The sequence below is a fragment of the Indicator indicator genome, chromosome 19 (genome assembly GCF_027791375.1).
Source record: "Indicator indicator isolate 239-I01 chromosome 19, UM_Iind_1.1, whole genome shotgun sequence".
Classification (NCBI taxonomy): Eukaryota; Metazoa; Chordata; class Aves; order Piciformes; family Indicatoridae; genus Indicator; species Indicator indicator.
In genome coordinates, this window is record NC_072028.1 from 20,878,586 (window position 1) to 20,895,873 (window position 17,288).

The window sequence follows — 17,288 nt, forward strand, 5'->3', positions numbered from 1 at the left end:
GATGCTCCTGGGGTGGTTGGAATGCTCTTGGGATGGTGGGGATGCTGTTGGATCGTGGGGATGCTGTTGGATGGTGGGGATGCTGTTGGATGGTGGGGATGCTGTTGGGATGGTGGGGATGCTGTTGGATGGTGGGGATGCTGTTGGATGGTGGGGATGCTGTTGGGATGGTGGGGATGCTGTTGGATGGTGGGGATGCTGTTGGGATGGTGGGAATGCTGTTGGGATGGTGGGGATGCTGTTGGGATGGTGGGAATGTTCTTGGATGGTGGGGATGCTGTTGGGTGTTGGTGATGCTGAGGTGTGGCACAAGCAGTGCCCAGGTGTGCCCCCAGCTGGAGGGTGGAGGGCAGCCCTGTGAGCTCTGCTCTCTCCCCCAGCTCCTGTCCCAGCACCTACAGCAGTGCCCTGCGGCTGGCCCTGGGCTCCCCCCAGGCGGAGAAGGAGCAGTCCCCGGCCCTGGGCGAGCGCAGCGTCTACAAGTGAGGAGCCAGCAGGGCTCTGGGGCAGGGGGAGCAGGGGGTGGCCCCCAGGGTGGCTCCCTAGAGCACAGTCTGCACCCACCCCAGGGGCAAACGAGGTCTGGGTGGGCCTCCAGGCCAGAGAGCAGCAGTGATGGGGCAGGGGGCATCCGAGAGGGTCCAAGCCAGCGGCTCCAGGGCATCCTTTGGGCACACACAGCTCTGCTCCAGCTCCTCCTCACTCTTCTCTCTGCCCATTGTTTGCCCTCTCCTCTGCCCACGCTTGCCCTCTCCTCTGCCCACTTTTTCTATCTTTCCTTTTGCAGGCTGCACCAAACTGCCCCTGGCTGGTAAGTGCCCAGGCTCTGCATGTGCGTGACGCTCTTGGCAGGAGCGGGCACTGCCCTGCCCTGCCCCACTTGCTGCCTGCCCCCCTGGCACCTACCTTGCTGCCCCCATCCTTTGCCTCTCCCCTCTGAGCCCTGCCTGCAGGCCCCACCCACACACACACCCCACGGGGTGATGGCACCCCTTGACCTTCCCTGTTCTGGTGTGAGATGCCCCTGCTCAGAGTGGCACAGCCCACCCCAGGGCTGTCGTCTCCATGCTGGTGGCAAACTGGGAGGCTGTGGTGATGATGGGGGGGGGAGACAGTGTCCCATCTTAACAGCACCTGATGCCATGTGGTGCCTGGGCAGGATGGGGACTGGCTGGGGCTCTCCCAGCTCCCCCAGGGGCATGGGGTGATGGCGGGATGAGGACCCCACGTTTGGAGGGGTGCCAGGCGGGCACGTGCTGGCAGCATGAGCCCCAGGGGGCTGCCAGCAGTGGGGGCTGACCCCTGTTTTCCCTCAGGCGGGAGGATGCCCCCTCCCTGCGTGGGGCCAAGCCCATTTTGAGGAGGTTTGAGTAAGTAGAGGCATGTGTGTGTCTCAGGCCATGTGCTTCCTCGGGCCGATGCCCAGCCAGAGGCGTCTGAGCTGCAGCCACGCTGGGCACGGAGGGGCAGGAGGGTCCCAGGGCTCTCTCACCTGGGCACCCTCCCAGCTTTGGCAGCTTTTGGGTGAGGGTCTTAGCGAACCACCAGGTCTGTTGGGAGCCAGGTGTGATGGTGGCACCATGATGGCACAAGCCTTCAGCTCCCGTGGGGCTGTGGCATTCCTGCCCCCAAGCCGTGGTGGCATCGCTGAGCTCTCCTGCAGGGCTTGGAGGAGGTGGAGTCCTCCAGGTCTTTGTGTGTGGGCAGCTCTGGTGTGTGCAGTGTGGCATGGAGTGGGGTGCCCATCCTGCCTTGCTCCTGAGCACCATCCCCACCTCCTCCTCCTCCTCCCAGAGCTCGCTTCCTGGAGAACCTGGCTGCAGCCCAGAAGGAGAAGCTCTCTTCCATGGCCAAGGGCCGGCTGGATGTCCTCAGTGATGCTGTGCTGGAGCACCCTGCTGCCTTCACCTGGGACAAGGACAGCAGCACCCCTGAGCCCGGGATGGAGCCACCCAGCACCAGTAGGTTCTGCCAGGGGTGGATCTTCTCAGCTCTGGGCTCCTCGAGGGCTCTGGGCTGGGTGGTTGTGGCCCTTCTTTCCCCAGCCCAAAGCCCTGGAGAAGCTGGGTGGTGCCTGCCCATCTCCCTCCAAACACTGGCATCCAAGCACACCTTGCCCAGGAGGCTCTGCCCCAGCCTCTCCTCCTTCTCCTTGCAGGGTCTGGTGTGGCTCAGCCAGACATCACCGACTCCTGCAGCACCATCTCCTGCGACACCAAGTTCATGCTGGACATGCTCTATGCCAAGGGCTCCTCGGAGCCAGGGAGGGAGCAGGTCCTCCTGGAGGGCCCATCACCACCCCCAGACCAGGGTGAGGCAGAGATGGACACCAAGGGAGCTGGCAACCAGGCACAGGAGGGGGCCTGTCACCGTGGCAGGGCTCCAGCCGGGCCAGTGGCCAGTGCCCATGCCAAGCTGGTGCGTGCCATGTCCAGCATCGATGCCGAGACCCACACGCAGAAGCTGGAGAACACTGGGATGATGCCCATCAAGAAGGACATGGAGCTGACCTGGGAGCGCCTGGAGGCCAGCCCTGTGCAGCTGAGGATCAAGGACCTGGACTTCACTGATCTGGGGGAAGAGGAAGACTTTGACATCCTGGACTCAGGGCCCATGGCCAATGGCTCCTTTTGTCCTCCTGGCATCAAAGCATCGAACATTGGAGCTCTTATGGTTCCCCCTCCCCCTCCACCTCCTGCAATCCCTGGCTGCCCACCACCTCCCCCTCCACCTCCTGCAATCCCTGGCTGCCCACCACCTCCCCCTCCACCTCCTGCAATCCCTGGCTGCCCACCACCTCCCCCTCCACCTCCTGCAATCCCTGGCTGCCCACCACCTCCCCCTCCACCTCCTGCAATCCCTGGCTGCCCACCACCTCCCCCAGGGCTGCCAGGCCACTCAGCAACAGATGGCCCCTCTGAGGCCAAGAAGAAGAGGACAGTGAAACTCTTCTGGAAGGAGCTGAAGCAGCTGGATGGCACTGTGGGGCCAAGCAGGTTTGGGCAGGGCACGCTGTGGGCATCCCTGCAGAATGTCGAGATCAATACTGCCAAACTGGAGCATCTCTTTGAGTCACGGTCAAAGGAAGCACCAACTTCAAAGGTACCAGCAGGCTGGCACCCATCAGCCAGGGGGGCTTGAGGGGGTGGGAGGAAGGCTGGGAGTCCCTATGGGGACCCTTCTTGGCATGCACTCTTACCCCCTCCCCTGTGCTGAGGGTGGGCACCCAGAGCCGGGATGGGGATGGGCAGTGCACAGGACTGGCTCACTGCCAGGTCCCTGATCAGCTCCTCATAGAATCACAGAACTGTCAGAGCTGGAAGGGAGCTCAAGGCTCAGCCAGCTCCAACCCCCTGCCATGGGCAGGGACACCTCACACCACAGCAGGTTGCTCACAGCCACCTCCAGCCTGGCTGCAAAAACCTCCAGGCAGGAGGCTTCCACCACCTCCCTGGGCAACCTCTGCCAGGCTCTCACCACCCTCCTGGTGTAAAACTTCTTCCTCACATCCAATCTCAATCTCCCCACTTCTACTTTTGCTCCATTCCCCCCAGTCCTATGACTCCCTGACACCCTCCAAAGTCCCTCCCCAGCTTTCCTGGAGCCCCCTTCAGACACTGGAAGGCCACACCCTGGGGTTTTCATAGAATGGTTTGAGTTGGGAAGGACCTCAAAGCTCACCTGGTTCCAACCCCCTGCCTTGGGAGCAGCTTGTTCAAGGCCCCATCCAACCTAGCCTTGAAGACTTCCAGGCTTGGAGCCACCACAACTTCTCTGGGCAGCCTGGTCCATTGCCTTCCCACCCTCCTGGGCAAGAAGTTCCACCTCATGCCTCACCTCAATCCAGCTTCTGCCAGCTTGAAGCCCTCACCCCTTGCCCTGTCACTCCATGCCTTTGACAGAAGTCCCTCCCCAGGTTTCCTGGAGTCTCTTTTCAGCACTGAAAGGCCACCAGAAGGTCTCCCTGGAGCCTTCTCTTCTCCAGGCTGCCCAAGCCCAACTCTCTCATCCTGGCCTCACAGCAGAGCCCTTCCAGCCCTGCCAGCACTGCTGTGTCCTCCCCTGGCCCTGCTCCACCAGGTCCCTGTCTGTGCTGAGGGCTCCAGAGCTGCCCCAGCACTGCAGGGGAGGTCTCAGCAGAGCACAGCAGAGGGGCAGAATCCCCTCCCTGCCCCTGCTGCCCACACTGCTGGGGATCAGCACAGGGCATGGCTGGGGCTGGACTGGCAGCACTCAGTGCCAGCTCACGTTGAGCTTCCCATCAACCTTCACCCCCAGGTCCTCTTCCTCAGCACTGCTCTCCATCCATTTTCCACCCAGCCCTGGTGAGGCCACATCTGGAATATTGTGTCCAGTTCTGGGCCGCTCAGTTCAAGAGGGATCTCAGGGAACTGCTTGAAAGAGTTCACAGAGATGCTGAAGGCAGTGGAAGATCTTCCTCAGGAGGAGAGCCTGAGGGAGCTGAGGGCTCTGGAGCTTGGAGAGGAGGAGCCTGGGGGTGACCTCATTGCTGGTGATAAAGATGTGCAGGGGGAGTGCCCAGAGGCTGGAGCCAGGCTCTGCTGGGTGATGCCCAATGCCAGCACAAGGGGCAGTGGGGGAAGCTGAGGCAGAGGAAGTTCCATGGGAACAGGAGGAAGAATTATTTCCCTGTGAGGCTGACAGAGGCCTGGCACAGGCTGCCCAGGGGGGTTATGGAGTCTCCCTCTGTGGAGATACTCAAACCCCACCTGGCTGTGCTCCTGTGTGCCCTACTCTGGGTGCTCCTGCTTGGGCAGGGGTGGTTGGACTGGATGAGCTTTGGAGGTCCCTTCCAGCCCCTAACACTCTGTGATTCTGCCTTTGTGCTTGGGATTGCCCTGGCCCAGGTGCTCTGACCTTGCCCTTGGTGAGGTTGGCATTGTGCCACCTCCGAAGGTGTTTTCAGGCAGCCTTTGCTTGGGCTGCCTCCATCTATCCATCCCTCCTCTCCCTCTCTGCAGAAGGCCATCGATGGGAAGAAGGTGGTGGTGGTGCTGGATCCCAAGAGGAGCAATGCCATCAACATTGGGCTGACAGTGCTGCCCCCTGTGCACATTATCAAGACAGCTGTGCTCAACTTTGATGAGTTTGCAGTCAACAAGGAAGGGATTGAGGTGAGCACAAGGGAAACTCAGCCCCTTGGAGGTCCTCCTGCAGGTTCCCTTCCCCTGCTCAGGAGGCCTCCAGAATGTGTCCCACAGCAACATGTCTGGAATCATAGAATCCAGGGTTGGAAGGGAGCTCAAGGCTCAGCCAGTTCCAACCCCCCTGCTATGGGCAGGGACACCTCACACTGGATCAGGCTGACCAGAGCCTCATCCAGCCTGGCCTTAAACACCTCCAGGGATGGAGCCTCAACCACCTCCCTGGACAGCCCATTCCAGGCTCTCACCACTCTCATGGGGAAGAAATTCTTCCTCACTTCCAGCCTGAATCTCCCCACTTCCAGCTTTATTCCATCCCCCCCACCCCCAGTCCTATCACTCCCTGATAGCCTAAAAAGTCCCTCCCCAGCTTTCTTGGAGCCCCCTTCAGATCCTGCAAGGCCACCAGAAGGTCTCCTGGGAGCCTTCTCCTCTCCAGCCTGCACAACCCCAACTCTCTCAGGCTGTCCTCAGAGCAGAGCAGCTCCAGCCCTCTGCTCCTCCTCCTGGCCCTTCTCTGGACACCTTCCAGCACCTCCAGATCCCTCTTGTAATAGAGGCTCCAGCACTGGACCCAGAGCTCCAGGTGTGGTCTGAGCAGAGTGGAGCAGAGGGGCAGAATCCCCTCCCTGGCCCTGCTGGCCACACTTCTGCTGCTGCAGCCCAGGCTCTGCTTGGCTCTCTGGGCTGCAAGTGCTGACTGCTGGCTCCTGTTGAGCTTCTCCTCCATCAGCACCCCCAGGTGGAGCCTGACACCTCCCTCTTTGCCTGCTCTAGAAAATCCTGACCATGGTCCCCACTGAGGAGGAGAAGCAGAAGATCCAAGAGGCCCAGCTGGCCAACCCTGATGTGCCCCTGGGCTCTGCAGAGCAGTTCCTGCTTGCCCTGTCTTCCATCAGCGACCTCACAGCCAGGCTCCAGCTCTGGGCCTTCAAGCTGGACTATGAGAGCCTGGAGCAGGTACAGAGCCCTGCACCCCCCCTGCCCTCCAGCCTCCCAGCAGTGCTGAGTCAAGCCTGCTGCTGGTGGGCACCAGATGCTCTCCTGGCTGAGGACAGGCTGCAGGTCCCCAAGGCGTGGGCTTGGGTTGACCATGAGGTGGTTGCCCTCGTGGGCAAGCTCCCAGAGGAGAGGGTGGCCAAGGGGGGGGGTCTCACCTCTGTCCCTCTGCTCACCCAGGAGATTGCAGAGCCACTCTTTGATCTGAAGGTGGGCATGGAGCAGCTGGCCAGAAATCACACCTTCAAGTGCATCCTGGCCACGCTGCTGGCCATGGGCAACTTCCTGAACGGCTCCCAGGTGAGGAGCAGGGCCTGGAGGGACCTGGCCTGTCTTGAGTGCTGTGTGCACAGGACCATCCACGGTGCCTGGGTACCCAAGAGGCACCATGGGAAGCCTGGGATGGTACCTGGGGGGGGTCTGCAAGCCGGAGGTCTGCCGGAGGAGGGATGGAGAAGCTTTGCTGAGTCTGTTGGGGTTTCAGAGCAGAGGCTTCGAGTTGGGCTACCTGGAGAAGGTCTCAGAGGTGAAGGACACGGTGCACAGGCAGTCCCTGCTCCACCATCTCTGCCAGATGGTGGTGGAGAAGTTCCCAGACAGCACTGACCTCTACTCGGAGATCGCCTCCATCACCCGCTCGGCCAAGGTGAGGCCAGCCAGGGGACACCCAGCCGAGGGCAAGGGGCAGGCTTCCACCTCTGCCCCTCTCCACCAGCCTGGCCCAGGCCTGACCTGGTCCTGCCCTTCCAGGTGGACTTTGACGAGCTGGCCAACAGCCTGGTGCAGCTGGAGCGGAGGTGCAGAGCCTCCTGGGACAACCTGAAGGTGATTGCCAAGCACGAGGCCAAGCCTGTGCTGAAGAGCAAGCTGACAGACTTCCTGAAGGACAGCACCCAGCGCATCGTGGTCCTGAAGGTGGTGCACAGGCGTGTCCTCAACAGGTCAGTGCCACAAAAGCCCTGGGGGCACAGGGGGAGCCCCACTGCTGGCTCAGCCATGGCTGGTATGGACCAGGGCAAGTGCTAAGCCCTGCGCTTAGGTCACCACAACCCCCCCGCGAGCAACCCAAGCCCAAGGTAGAGGGGCTGGGAACTGCCCTGCAAAGCCCTGGGCAGGGGATTGATGGAAAGCAGCTGAAGATGAGCCAGCAGTGTCCTCAGGTGGCCAAGGAAGCCACCAGCATCTTGGACTGCATCAGCAAGGGCAGCTTCAGCTGGTGGTGCATGAGCCCAGCCTGGCTCCCACCAGGGAGGAAGCATGAGTGATGCCCACCCCTGGCACAGCCAGGAGCTGCTGGGCTGGCACAGCTCAGCCCCTCTGGTGGCTCTGCTTTCACCAGCAAGGGGCATCTCTGGGTGGTGGGGATGCAATGCTGTGTGGTTGGTCCACTTTGCCCTGTCTGGATCATGAATGGTGTGGCCAGCAGGACCAGGGTCCCCCTGGACTGGGCACTGGTGAGGCCGTGCCTTGAATCCTGGGTTTGGTTTTGGGCTCCTCACTCCCAGAAGGACACTGAGGAGCTGGAGCAGGTGCAGAGAAGGGCAACAAATGTGAGGAAGGGTCTGGAGAAGAGGGCTGGGGAAGAGCAGCTGAGGGAGCTGGGGGTGTTGAGTGTGGAGAAGAGGAGGCTGAGGGGAGATCTCATTGCTCTCTACAGCTCCTGAGAGGAGGCTGCAGCCAGGTGGGGGTTGGGCTCTGCTCCCAGGGAACAAGTTACAGGGTGAGAAGAGGTGGCTTCAAGTTGCACCAGGAGAAGTTCAGGTTGGACATCAAAAGTAACTTCTTCCCTGAAAGGCTTCCCTGCCCCAGGCTGCCCAGGGAGGTGGCTGAACACCCATCCCTGGAGGGGTTTCAGAGCCTCAGAGCTGCAGTGCTGAGGGCTGGGCAGAGTCCAGGAGCTGGTTGGCAACCTGGGTGAGCTTCCAGGTTGTGGTGGGTTGAAAATTCCCCCCCCCTCCCCTAACATTAACTTTGCCAGAGCAGCTCAGTGGAAGCAAATGGAAGCTGTAGTTACAAGCAAGACTACAATCTACAATGGAGTGCAAGGAATAGGTACAAAATATACAGCATTTAAAAGATTTACAGGGATTTACAATTAACAAACAGCACAAGGACCCCTCCCCTCCCCAGCCAAAAGACCATGGGAGCTGCAACAGCTTCTCCCTTCCCTGCCTCCCCCTTGCCCCCCTGTACAAAAGGGGAGAGAGAGAGAAGCAGAGATATTAGAATCATAGAATCAAACAAGGTTGGAAAAGACCTCAGAGATCATCAAGTCCAACCTATCACCCAGCACCTCAGGTCTAACTGAACCCTGGCTTCAAGTGCCACAGCCAAGCTTTTTTTGAACCCCTCCAGGGATGGTGACTACACCACCTCCCTGGGCAGCACATCCCATGGCCAATTACTCTTGCTGGGAAGAACTTTCTCCTCACCTCCAGCCTAAACATCCCCTGGGGCATCTTGAGACTGTGTCCTCTCCTTCTGGTGCTGCTTGCCTGGGAGCAGAGCCCAACCCCCACCTGGCTGCAGCCTCCCTGCAGGGAGTTGTGGAGAGCAATGAGGTCTGCCCTGAGCCTCCTCTTCTCCAGGCTGAACACCCCCAGCTCCCTCAGTCTCTCTTCACAGGGCTGTGCTCCAGACCAGGCTCTCCCCAGCCTGGTTGCCTTTCTCTGGGCACTCTCAAGTGTCTCAAACACTTAGCCAAAATCAAAGTGATGTAGCCAAGGTCAAGCAGAACCAAATTAGAGTCTCTCCCAGAGCAACCAAGCAAGAAGAGAAGAGAGAAATTGTTTTGGGAAGCAAATCTTCTGGGGAAAAAAAAAATCTCTCTCTAAGGGAATTGCTCAGAACAATCAATTCTTCTCCTTTTCACACCCAGCAGTGATTCGTTTCCATTTGACCTGGTTTTCTGCTACAGATTTTGGGGGGGAAAAATGCAAAGGCACAGCCCTAAAACTACTCCCCCCAAAAAAAACTTTGTGTTTTTGTTTGTTTTTTTTTTGAGGGGGCGGGGGGATCCCTAAGCTCAACACTGCTCTGCTTGCAGGTTCCACTCCTTCCTGCTGTACCTGGGGTACCCTGCCAGCGTGGCCAGGGAGGTGAAGGTGACCCCCATCTGCAAGCTGCTGCGGGAGTTCGCCCTGGAGTACCGCACCTGCCGGGAGCGCGTCCTGCAGCAGCAGCAGAAGCGAGCTGCCCACCGCCAGCGCAGCAAGACCCGCGGCCGGCTCATCACCGAGGTACAGCCCTCCCCAGGCAGCTGTACCTGAGCCAGCAGCGCCGTCAGGTGGCCAAGGAAACCCCAGCTCTGTGCTGCAGCTCCCTCCCCAGCCTTGCGCTGCAGCTCCCTCCCCAGCCTTGCGCTGCAGCTCCCTCCCCAGCCTTGTGCTGCAGCTCCCTCCCCAGCCTTGCGCTGCAGCTCCCTCCCCAGCCTTGCGCTGCAGCTCCCTCCCCAGCCTTGCGCTGCAGCTCCCTCCCCAGCCTTGCGCTGCAGCTCCCTCCCCAGCCTTGCGCTGCAGCTCCCTCCCCAGCCTTGTGCTGCAGCTCCCTCCCCAGCCTTGCGCTCCAGCCAACCTATCACCTAATACCCAACCCCTCCTGACAACCAAACCCTGGCTCCCAGTGCCACAGCCAAGCTTTTTATGAACACCTCCAGGGATGGTGACTCCACCACCTCCCTGGGCAGCACATCCCATGGCCAATTACTCTTTCTGGGAAGAACTTTCTCCTCAACTTGAGCCTAAACTTCCCCTGGCACAGCCTGAGACTGTGTCCTCTCCTTCTGTCACTGCTTGCCTGGGAGAAGAGCCCAACCCCCACCTGGCTACAGCCTCCCTTCAGGGAGTTGTAGAGAGCAATGAGGTCTGCCCTGAGCCTCCTCTTCTCCAGGCTGAACACCCCCAGCTCCCTCAGCCTCTCCTCACAGGGCTGTGCTCCAGACCCCTCCCCAGCCTTGTGCTCCAGACCCCTCCCCAGCCTTGTTGCCCTTCTCTGGACACATTCCAGCATCTCAACATCTTTCTTGAACTGAGGAGTTCAGCACTGGACACAGAATACAAGGTGTGGCCAAATCTGTGCTGAGCACAGGGCAGGATGACTTCCCTGCTCCTGCTGGCCACACTATTCCTGATGCAGGCCAGGCTACCACAAGGGTGGCTGGGGAACCTGAACATCTCTCCTGCAGAGAAAGGCTGAGAGCCCTAGGGGTGTTGAATCTGGTGAAGAGAAGGCTGAGAGGGGATCTGAGAGATGTCCATGAATATCTGAGGGGTGGGGGTCCGGAGGAAGGTGCCAGACTCTCTGGGGTGGTGCACAGTGATAGGACAAGGAGCAGTGGGGATAAGCTGGGACCCAGGAGGCTCCATCTGAGCAGGAGGAGAAAGTTGTTTGGTGTGAGGGTGCTGGAGGTCTGGAGCAGGCTGCCCAGAGAGGTTGTGGAGTCTTCTCCAGACACTTTCAAAGACCCGCCTGGATATGTTCCTATGTGACCTGCCCTGGGTGACCCTGCTCTGGCAGGGGGGGTTGGACTTGATGGTCTCCAGAGGTCCCTTCCAACCCCTGACATCATTCTATGATTTTATCATTCTATGATTCTGTGATTCTGATTCTATGATTCTGTGATTCTATGATTTTATGATTCTATGATTCTATACATTAATGAATCTATGATTCTATAATTCTATTATTCTGTGACTCTATGATTCTATAATTCCATGATTTTGTAATTCTATGATTCTGTGATTCTATAATTCTATGATTTTATAATTCTATAACTCTATGATTCTAGGATTCTATGATTTTGTAATTCTATGATTCTATAATTCTATGATTCCATAATTCTATGATTCCATAATTCTATGATTTTATAATTCTATGATTCCATAATTCTGTGATTCCATAATTCTGTGATTCCATGATTCTATAATTCTATAATTCCATAATTCTGTGATTCCATAATTCTGTGATTCTATGATTCCATAATTCTATGATTCTATAATTCTATGATTCTATGATTCCATAATTCTGATTCCATAATTCTGTGATTCCATGATTCTATGATTCCATGATTCCAAGATTCCATGATTCTAAGATTCTATGATTCCATGATTCAGTGATTCCATGATTCTATGATTCCATGATTCTATGATTTCCTAATTCTGTGAATCCATGATTCTGTGATTCCATGATTCTGTGAATCCGTAATTCTGTGAATCCATAATTGTGATTCCATTATTCCGTGATTCTATGATTCCATGATTCCAAAATCCCATGATTCTAAGATTCTATGATTCCATGATTCGGTGATTCCATGATTCTATGATTCCATGATTCTATGATTTCCTAATTCTGTGATTCCATGATTCTGTGAATCCATAATTCTGTGATTACATAATTGTGATTCCATTATTCCGTGATTCTATGATTCTATAATTCTATGATTCTGTAATTCTGTGATTCCATAATTCTATGATTCTATGATTCCATGATTCCAGAATTCCATGATTCCGTAATTCCATGATTCCATAATTCCATGATTCCATAATTCTATGATTCCATAATTCTATGATTCCATGATTCCATAATTCTATTCCCCTATAATTCTCTGATTCTGTGTTTCTGTGTCCCTGTTGCCCTCTTCCCCTCCTGCAGACGGAGAAGTTCTCCGGAATCCCTGAGGTGGCTGCGGCGCCTGCCGTGGTGTCCAGCAGCCCTGAGGAGCAGATGGAAGCTGGCCACGAGAGCATGAAGCTCCTGCTGACCTCCCCCACAGAGCCTCCTGCCCGCCGCAGCCGAGCCAGCCGGGGTAGGGGCAGGCTGGCAGCGGGCGCTCTGGGCACACCGGGCTCAGCTGGGCACGGCCGATGCCAGCGTCCTCCTTCTCCTCCCCCCGCAGGGGCAGGACCCACCCCCCCCAGGCAGGGCTCTCCCGCCCAGGAGGACGTCCCCAGCTCCCCGGACGATGCCTCGGATGAGATGATGGACAGGCTGGTGAAATCTGTCACCCACAACCCCCTGCCCCGGCCCTGCGCCGCCAAGGAGCGCCGGAGAGCCCGCGGCAACAGGAAGTCCTGTGAGTGCCAGCCCTGCCCCGTGCCCTGCCACGGCTCTGGCCCCATCCTCTGGCACCATGCCCTGCCACAGCTCTGGCCCCATCCTCTGTCCCCATTCCCTGCCACAGCTCTGTCCCCAGCCTCCTCTGTCCCCATTCCCTGCCACAGCTCTGTCCCCATCCTCCTCTGTCCCCATTCCCTGCCACATCTCTGTCCCCATCCTCTTCTGTCCCCATTCCCTGCCACATCTCTGTCTCTATCATTCTCTGTCCCCATTCCCTGCCACATCTCTGTCCCCATCCTCTTCTGTCCCCATTCCCTGCCACATCTCTGTCTCTATCATTCTCTGTCCCCACTCCCTGCCACATCTCTGTCCCCATCATCCTCCTGCTCCATGCCCTGCCACAGCTCTGTCCCCACCCTCCTCTGTCCCCATCCTCTGTCATATCTCTGTCCCCTTCTTCCTCTGTCCCCATGCCCTACCACAGCTCTGACCCCATCCCCTGCTACCTCTCTGTCCCCATCCTCTGTCACATCTCTGTCCCCATCCTCTGCCCCTGCCCACATCTTTGTGTCCCTGTCCCCATGCCCTGCCCAGTCCCTGTACTGTTCGATGTCAGTGTCCCTGTCCCAGCTCTGTGGTCCTGGACTGCCCTGTGGCCCTGCCCTGATGCTTTATCCTATCTTTGTGTCCCATCTCTGTCCCTTGTCCCCATGTCCTGTCCCATCTGAGTGTCCCTGGTCCCCGTGTCCTGTCCCACCTCTGTGGCCCTGTCCACTGTGCTGTCTCCCTGCCCAGGTGCTCTTTCCTGTCCCTGTCTCTATGTCCTATCCCATCTGTACCTCTGTTCCTGTGTCCCCTGTCCCCGTCCTTGTCCCATCTCTTTCTCTTGTCCCCATGTCCCTCCTTGCTCCTTCCCCACTGCCCATCCCTCACCTCCTGTGCTGAGGCCACAGCAGGAGGTTTCTGAGACCAGACCATGCCACTGCACCCCCAAAATGCCATGGCCACCACATCTGGGCAGGCAACCCAGTGCCTGGGCAGCCTGGCAGGTAGCACTTGCTGGTGGTGCCAGTGCCACCCTCTCCTCTGCTCTCCTCTCCCTGCAGTGAGACGGACACTGAAGAGTGGCCTCAGTGATGACCTGGTGCAGGCACTGGGCCTGGGCCGGGCTCCTGGCATGGAGGTTTGAGGGAGCCAAGGGGCCTCATGCTGCTCCCCACCACCAGCCCAAGCAGGGCAGGACCTGGGGGCAGCTTCTGCTGCTCCAGGACTGGCACACTCTGCACCTTTGGTCTCCCTTTGCTTTTCCCTGCTGGCCTCCAGCTCCTGGAGGTTATGGGCAGCAGGATGGCAGCGATGCCCCAGAGCTGCTCCATTGGTGGCTGGGAGGGAGGATGCCCAGCACCCATGGGTGGCTGTGGAGGCTCAGGGTTCATCTTCTCAACAGTATTAGAGGGGGTCAAGGGGCTGGATCCAGACCCCCTCTGGGAGCTGGGTCTGGCCTGTGGCAATAAAATGAGCTGACACGATGCCAGTGTCCCTTGTCCCATGTGCCAGGTCACCCTGCTGCTGGGCTGGGCTGCTGGAGGGTCTTGATGCCATGAACTGGAGCAGGCAGTTCCAAGGATGCTGGCAGGAGGGAAGGGATGATGCTCCCTGGATCTCTGGGGAGGCTTTCACCATGGTGCTGAGCAGGACTTGGGTGGTGGCAGGAGGGAAGGGATGATGCTCCCTGGATCTCTGGGGAAGCTTTCACCATGGTGCTGAGCAGGACTTGGGTGGTGGCAGGAGGGAAGGGATGATGCTCCCTGGATCTCTGGGGAGGCTTTCACCATGGTGCTGAGCAGGACTTGGGTGGTGGCAGAGCTGTCCTGGTGAGCCTGGTGTTCCCATCTCCTGCAGAGCCCCAAGAGGCTGGGCTGATGTGGTCCTCTCTGCTCCATCCCCAGCTTGGGGCAAGCTCACAGCCCACAGCAGCCAAGCCCTGTGGCTCATGGGCACCCCTGTCCCTCTCTGTACTCTGCCAGCCGAGGGGACCCTGCCAGGGGGAGCCATGACTGATGGCCAGTCTGAAGGCTGCACACTCAAGGGCAGGAGCAGTGGCTCCAGCACAAGGCTGTGCATGCTGCAGTGAGATCAAAGTGTGTGTCCCAGCCCAAACCTCACCTCCCCCCTCCTTCCAAACCTCTCCTGAGGGGACCATGACCTGAGTCCAAGGGAAGTTGTTCCTCTCCCAGGGTGAGTCTGGGGCACAGCAGCCACCCCTGGCCAAGCTGGAAGCCTCAAAAGCCTCCTGTGCTTGGCAGCTGGGCTGCATCGTGGTGTAAACGCTGCCAGGGCAGTGTCTGCCTGTGCCCACCAGTGGGAGATGCCCAGGCAGCAAGGTGCCACCTCGTGATCCAGCACTGCTCAGGTGGTCCCAGGCACGGATTAAAACCCAGGCTGGGTACTGGCTGTGATGCTCCTCCTGCGTGCTAGATGGCACCCAGAGCCGGGATGGGATGGGGAGAGGGAGGGGTTGGGGTTAGGAGGAGGGGGATGGGGAGGGGTTGGGGATGCAGAGGAGGATGGAGAAGAGGGGGGGGGTGGGGAATGGGGATGGGCAGTGCACAGGTCTGGCTCACTATCAGGTCCCTGATCAGCTCCTCATAGACGCACAGAATTGTCAGGGTTGGAAGGGAGCTCAAGGCTCAGCCAGCTCCAACCCCCTGCCATGGGCAGGGACACCTCACACCACAGCAGGTTGCTCACAGCCACCTCCAGCCTGGCTGCAAAAACCTCCAGGCAGGAGGCTTCCACCACCTCCCTGGGCAACCTCTGCCAGGCTCTCACCACCCTCCTGGTGTAAAACTTCTTCCTAACATCTAATCTGAATCTCCCCACTTCTATTTTTTCCCCACCCCCCTATCACTCCCTGACACCCTCCAAAGTCCCTCCCCAGGTTTCTTGCAGCCCCCTTCAGACACTGGAAGGCCACACCCTGGGGTTTTCATAGAATGGTTTGAGTTGGGAAGGACCTCAAAGCTCACCTGGTTCCAACCCCCTGCCTTGGGAGCAGCTTGTTCAAGGCCCCATCCAACCTAGCCTTGAAGACTTCCAGGCTTGGAGCCACCACAACTTCTCTGGGCAGCCTGGTCCATTGCCTTCCCACCCTCCTGGGCAAGAAGTTCCACCTCATGCCTCACCTCAATCCAGCTTCTGCCAGCTTGAAGCCCTCACCCCTTGCCCTGTCACTCCATGCCATTCCATGGTGGGTGGGCACCATTTCTGAGCATCCCCCTAATGCCAGCTGCAGCCCTTTGGGCACCCCCACCCATGGTAAAGGCATTTGGGGGTGGTGTCACATCATCCATCAGGGCAGCTCCCCCTCAGTGCTGCCCCAGCACTGCCTGCAGCCCTGGATCCTGTGCTGCAGGTCTCTGAGGCTTCCAAGGAATGAAGAAAAACTCCACTGGGCAGGGCAGCTGCTGCTTCCCTCTTAACCTCTACCCAGGGCTGCCCCTCTGCCACAAGGCTGCTGGCCTCAGAGGAGCCAGGCAGTGCCAGCCTGCTCCACCTTGCTACAGGCCTGAGAGGATCCCAGGTGGCTTTGTGGACAGTGGGGTCATAGAATCATAGACTTGCCAGGGTTGGAAGGGACCTCCAGGATCATCTAGTCCCATCCCTCTGCCATGGGCAGGGACAGCTCACACCAAATGGCACACCAAGAGCTGCAGATGTCTCAGTGGTGCCCTGAGATGTGGCCTGGCTCTCCTCCCTTCTGAGTGCTTGACTTGGGGTCCCACAGAGACGGCAAAGAGGCCATGCCAGGTGACACTGTACCAGTCAGCTGCACAACAGGAAGGAGGAAGGGGAAGGGAAGGGGAAGGGAAGGGAAGGAAGGGAGGGAGGGAAGGAAGGGAGGGAGGGAAGGAAGGTAGGAAGGAGAAAATGGAAGAAAAAGAAAGAAAGAAAGAAAAAGAAAGAAAGAAAGAAAGAAAGAAAGAAAGAAAGAAAGAAAGAAAGAAAGAAAGAAAGAAAGAAAGAAAGAAAGAAAGAAAGAAAGAAAGAAAGAAAGAAAAAGAAAAAGGAAAAAGAAAAAGAAAAATAGAAAGAAAAAGCAGAAAGAAAAAGAAAAAGGAAAAAGAAAAAGAAAGATGAAAGAAAGAAAAAGGAAAAAGAAAAAGGAAAAAGAAAGAGAAAGAAAGAAAAAGAAAGAAAGAAAAGAAAGAAAAAGAAAGATAAAGAAAGAAGGAAAGAAAGAAAGGAAAAAAAAGAAAGAAATTATCTTCCTGCCCCTCTGCACCCACCCCAGGCACCCAAAGCGACACCGCTAGGACTGCCACTCCCAGGGGCTCACAGGGGGGAAAGCTGAGGCAAGGTGCCAGGGAGTGCCCCTGCCCACCCCAAGCAGTCTGGTGGCCGTGTCCTCACCGAAGGCCTCTGCCCAGCCCTGTTTGTTTTTCTCCAGCTGGGTTTTTGCAGCCTTGGGGCTATCTCGGGGGCTCCCAGGCACCGCTGCCCTTGAGCAGCGCTTGGAGCGTTTGGCTTGGCTGCCGTACAAGGGCTGGTGCCAAAGCAGAGACAGGAAGGCAGATCCCACTCCCCTCCCCCTGACCCTCCTTCCCGGGAGGAAGAAGGGGTCATGGGATGCTGGAGGCTCCTCTGGGAGCAGAGGCAGGTCGGTGGGCAGCCTAGGGGAGGTTAGTGGGGACCTGGGTGGGACACAGTAGCCACGGAGCTGGGGCTGGGGAGCTGCGGCCCCAGGAGGATCATGGAATTGTCAGGGTTGGAAGGGAGCTCAAAGCTCAGCCAGCTCCAACCCCCTGCCATGGGCAGGGACACCTCACACCACAGCAGGTTGCTCACAGCCACCTCCAGCCTGGCTGCAAAAACCTCCAGGCAGGAGGCTTCCACCACCTCCCTGGGCAACCTCTGCCAGGCTCTCACCACCCTCCTGGGGAAGAATTTCTTCCTCACATCCAATCTTAATCTCCCCACTTCTACTTTTGCTCCATCCCCCCCAGTCCTATCAGTCCCTGACACCCTCAAAAGTCCCTCCCCAGCTTTCTTGGAGCCCCCTTCAGATCC

At 57.9% G+C, this 17,288-nt stretch overlaps 1 protein-coding gene across 1 annotated transcript in view; it reads left to right on the forward strand.

The window, feature by feature from the left end:
- The window catches only part of FHOD1 (formin homology 2 domain containing 1), a 32,576-nt gene extending 18,841 nt beyond the window's left edge, over positions 1–13,735 (forward strand). The window contains 15 exon segments of the mRNA XM_054389883.1: positions 354–482; positions 788–811; positions 1,317–1,370; positions 1,795–1,961; positions 2,159–2,674; positions 2,759–3,102; positions 4,983–5,135; positions 5,943–6,125; positions 6,345–6,464; positions 6,649–6,810; positions 6,915–7,105; positions 9,211–9,403; positions 11,814–11,967; positions 12,058–12,234; positions 13,325–13,735. Of these exon segments, the coding sequence (XP_054245858.1) occupies positions 354–482; positions 788–811; positions 1,317–1,370; positions 1,795–1,961; positions 2,159–2,674; positions 2,759–3,102; positions 4,983–5,135; positions 5,943–6,125; positions 6,345–6,464; positions 6,649–6,810; positions 6,915–7,105; positions 9,211–9,403; positions 11,814–11,967; positions 12,058–12,234; positions 13,325–13,407 (2,650 nt within the window). The 3' untranslated portion in view covers positions 13,408–13,735.
- Positions 13,736–17,288: the final 3,553 nt, after the last annotated feature.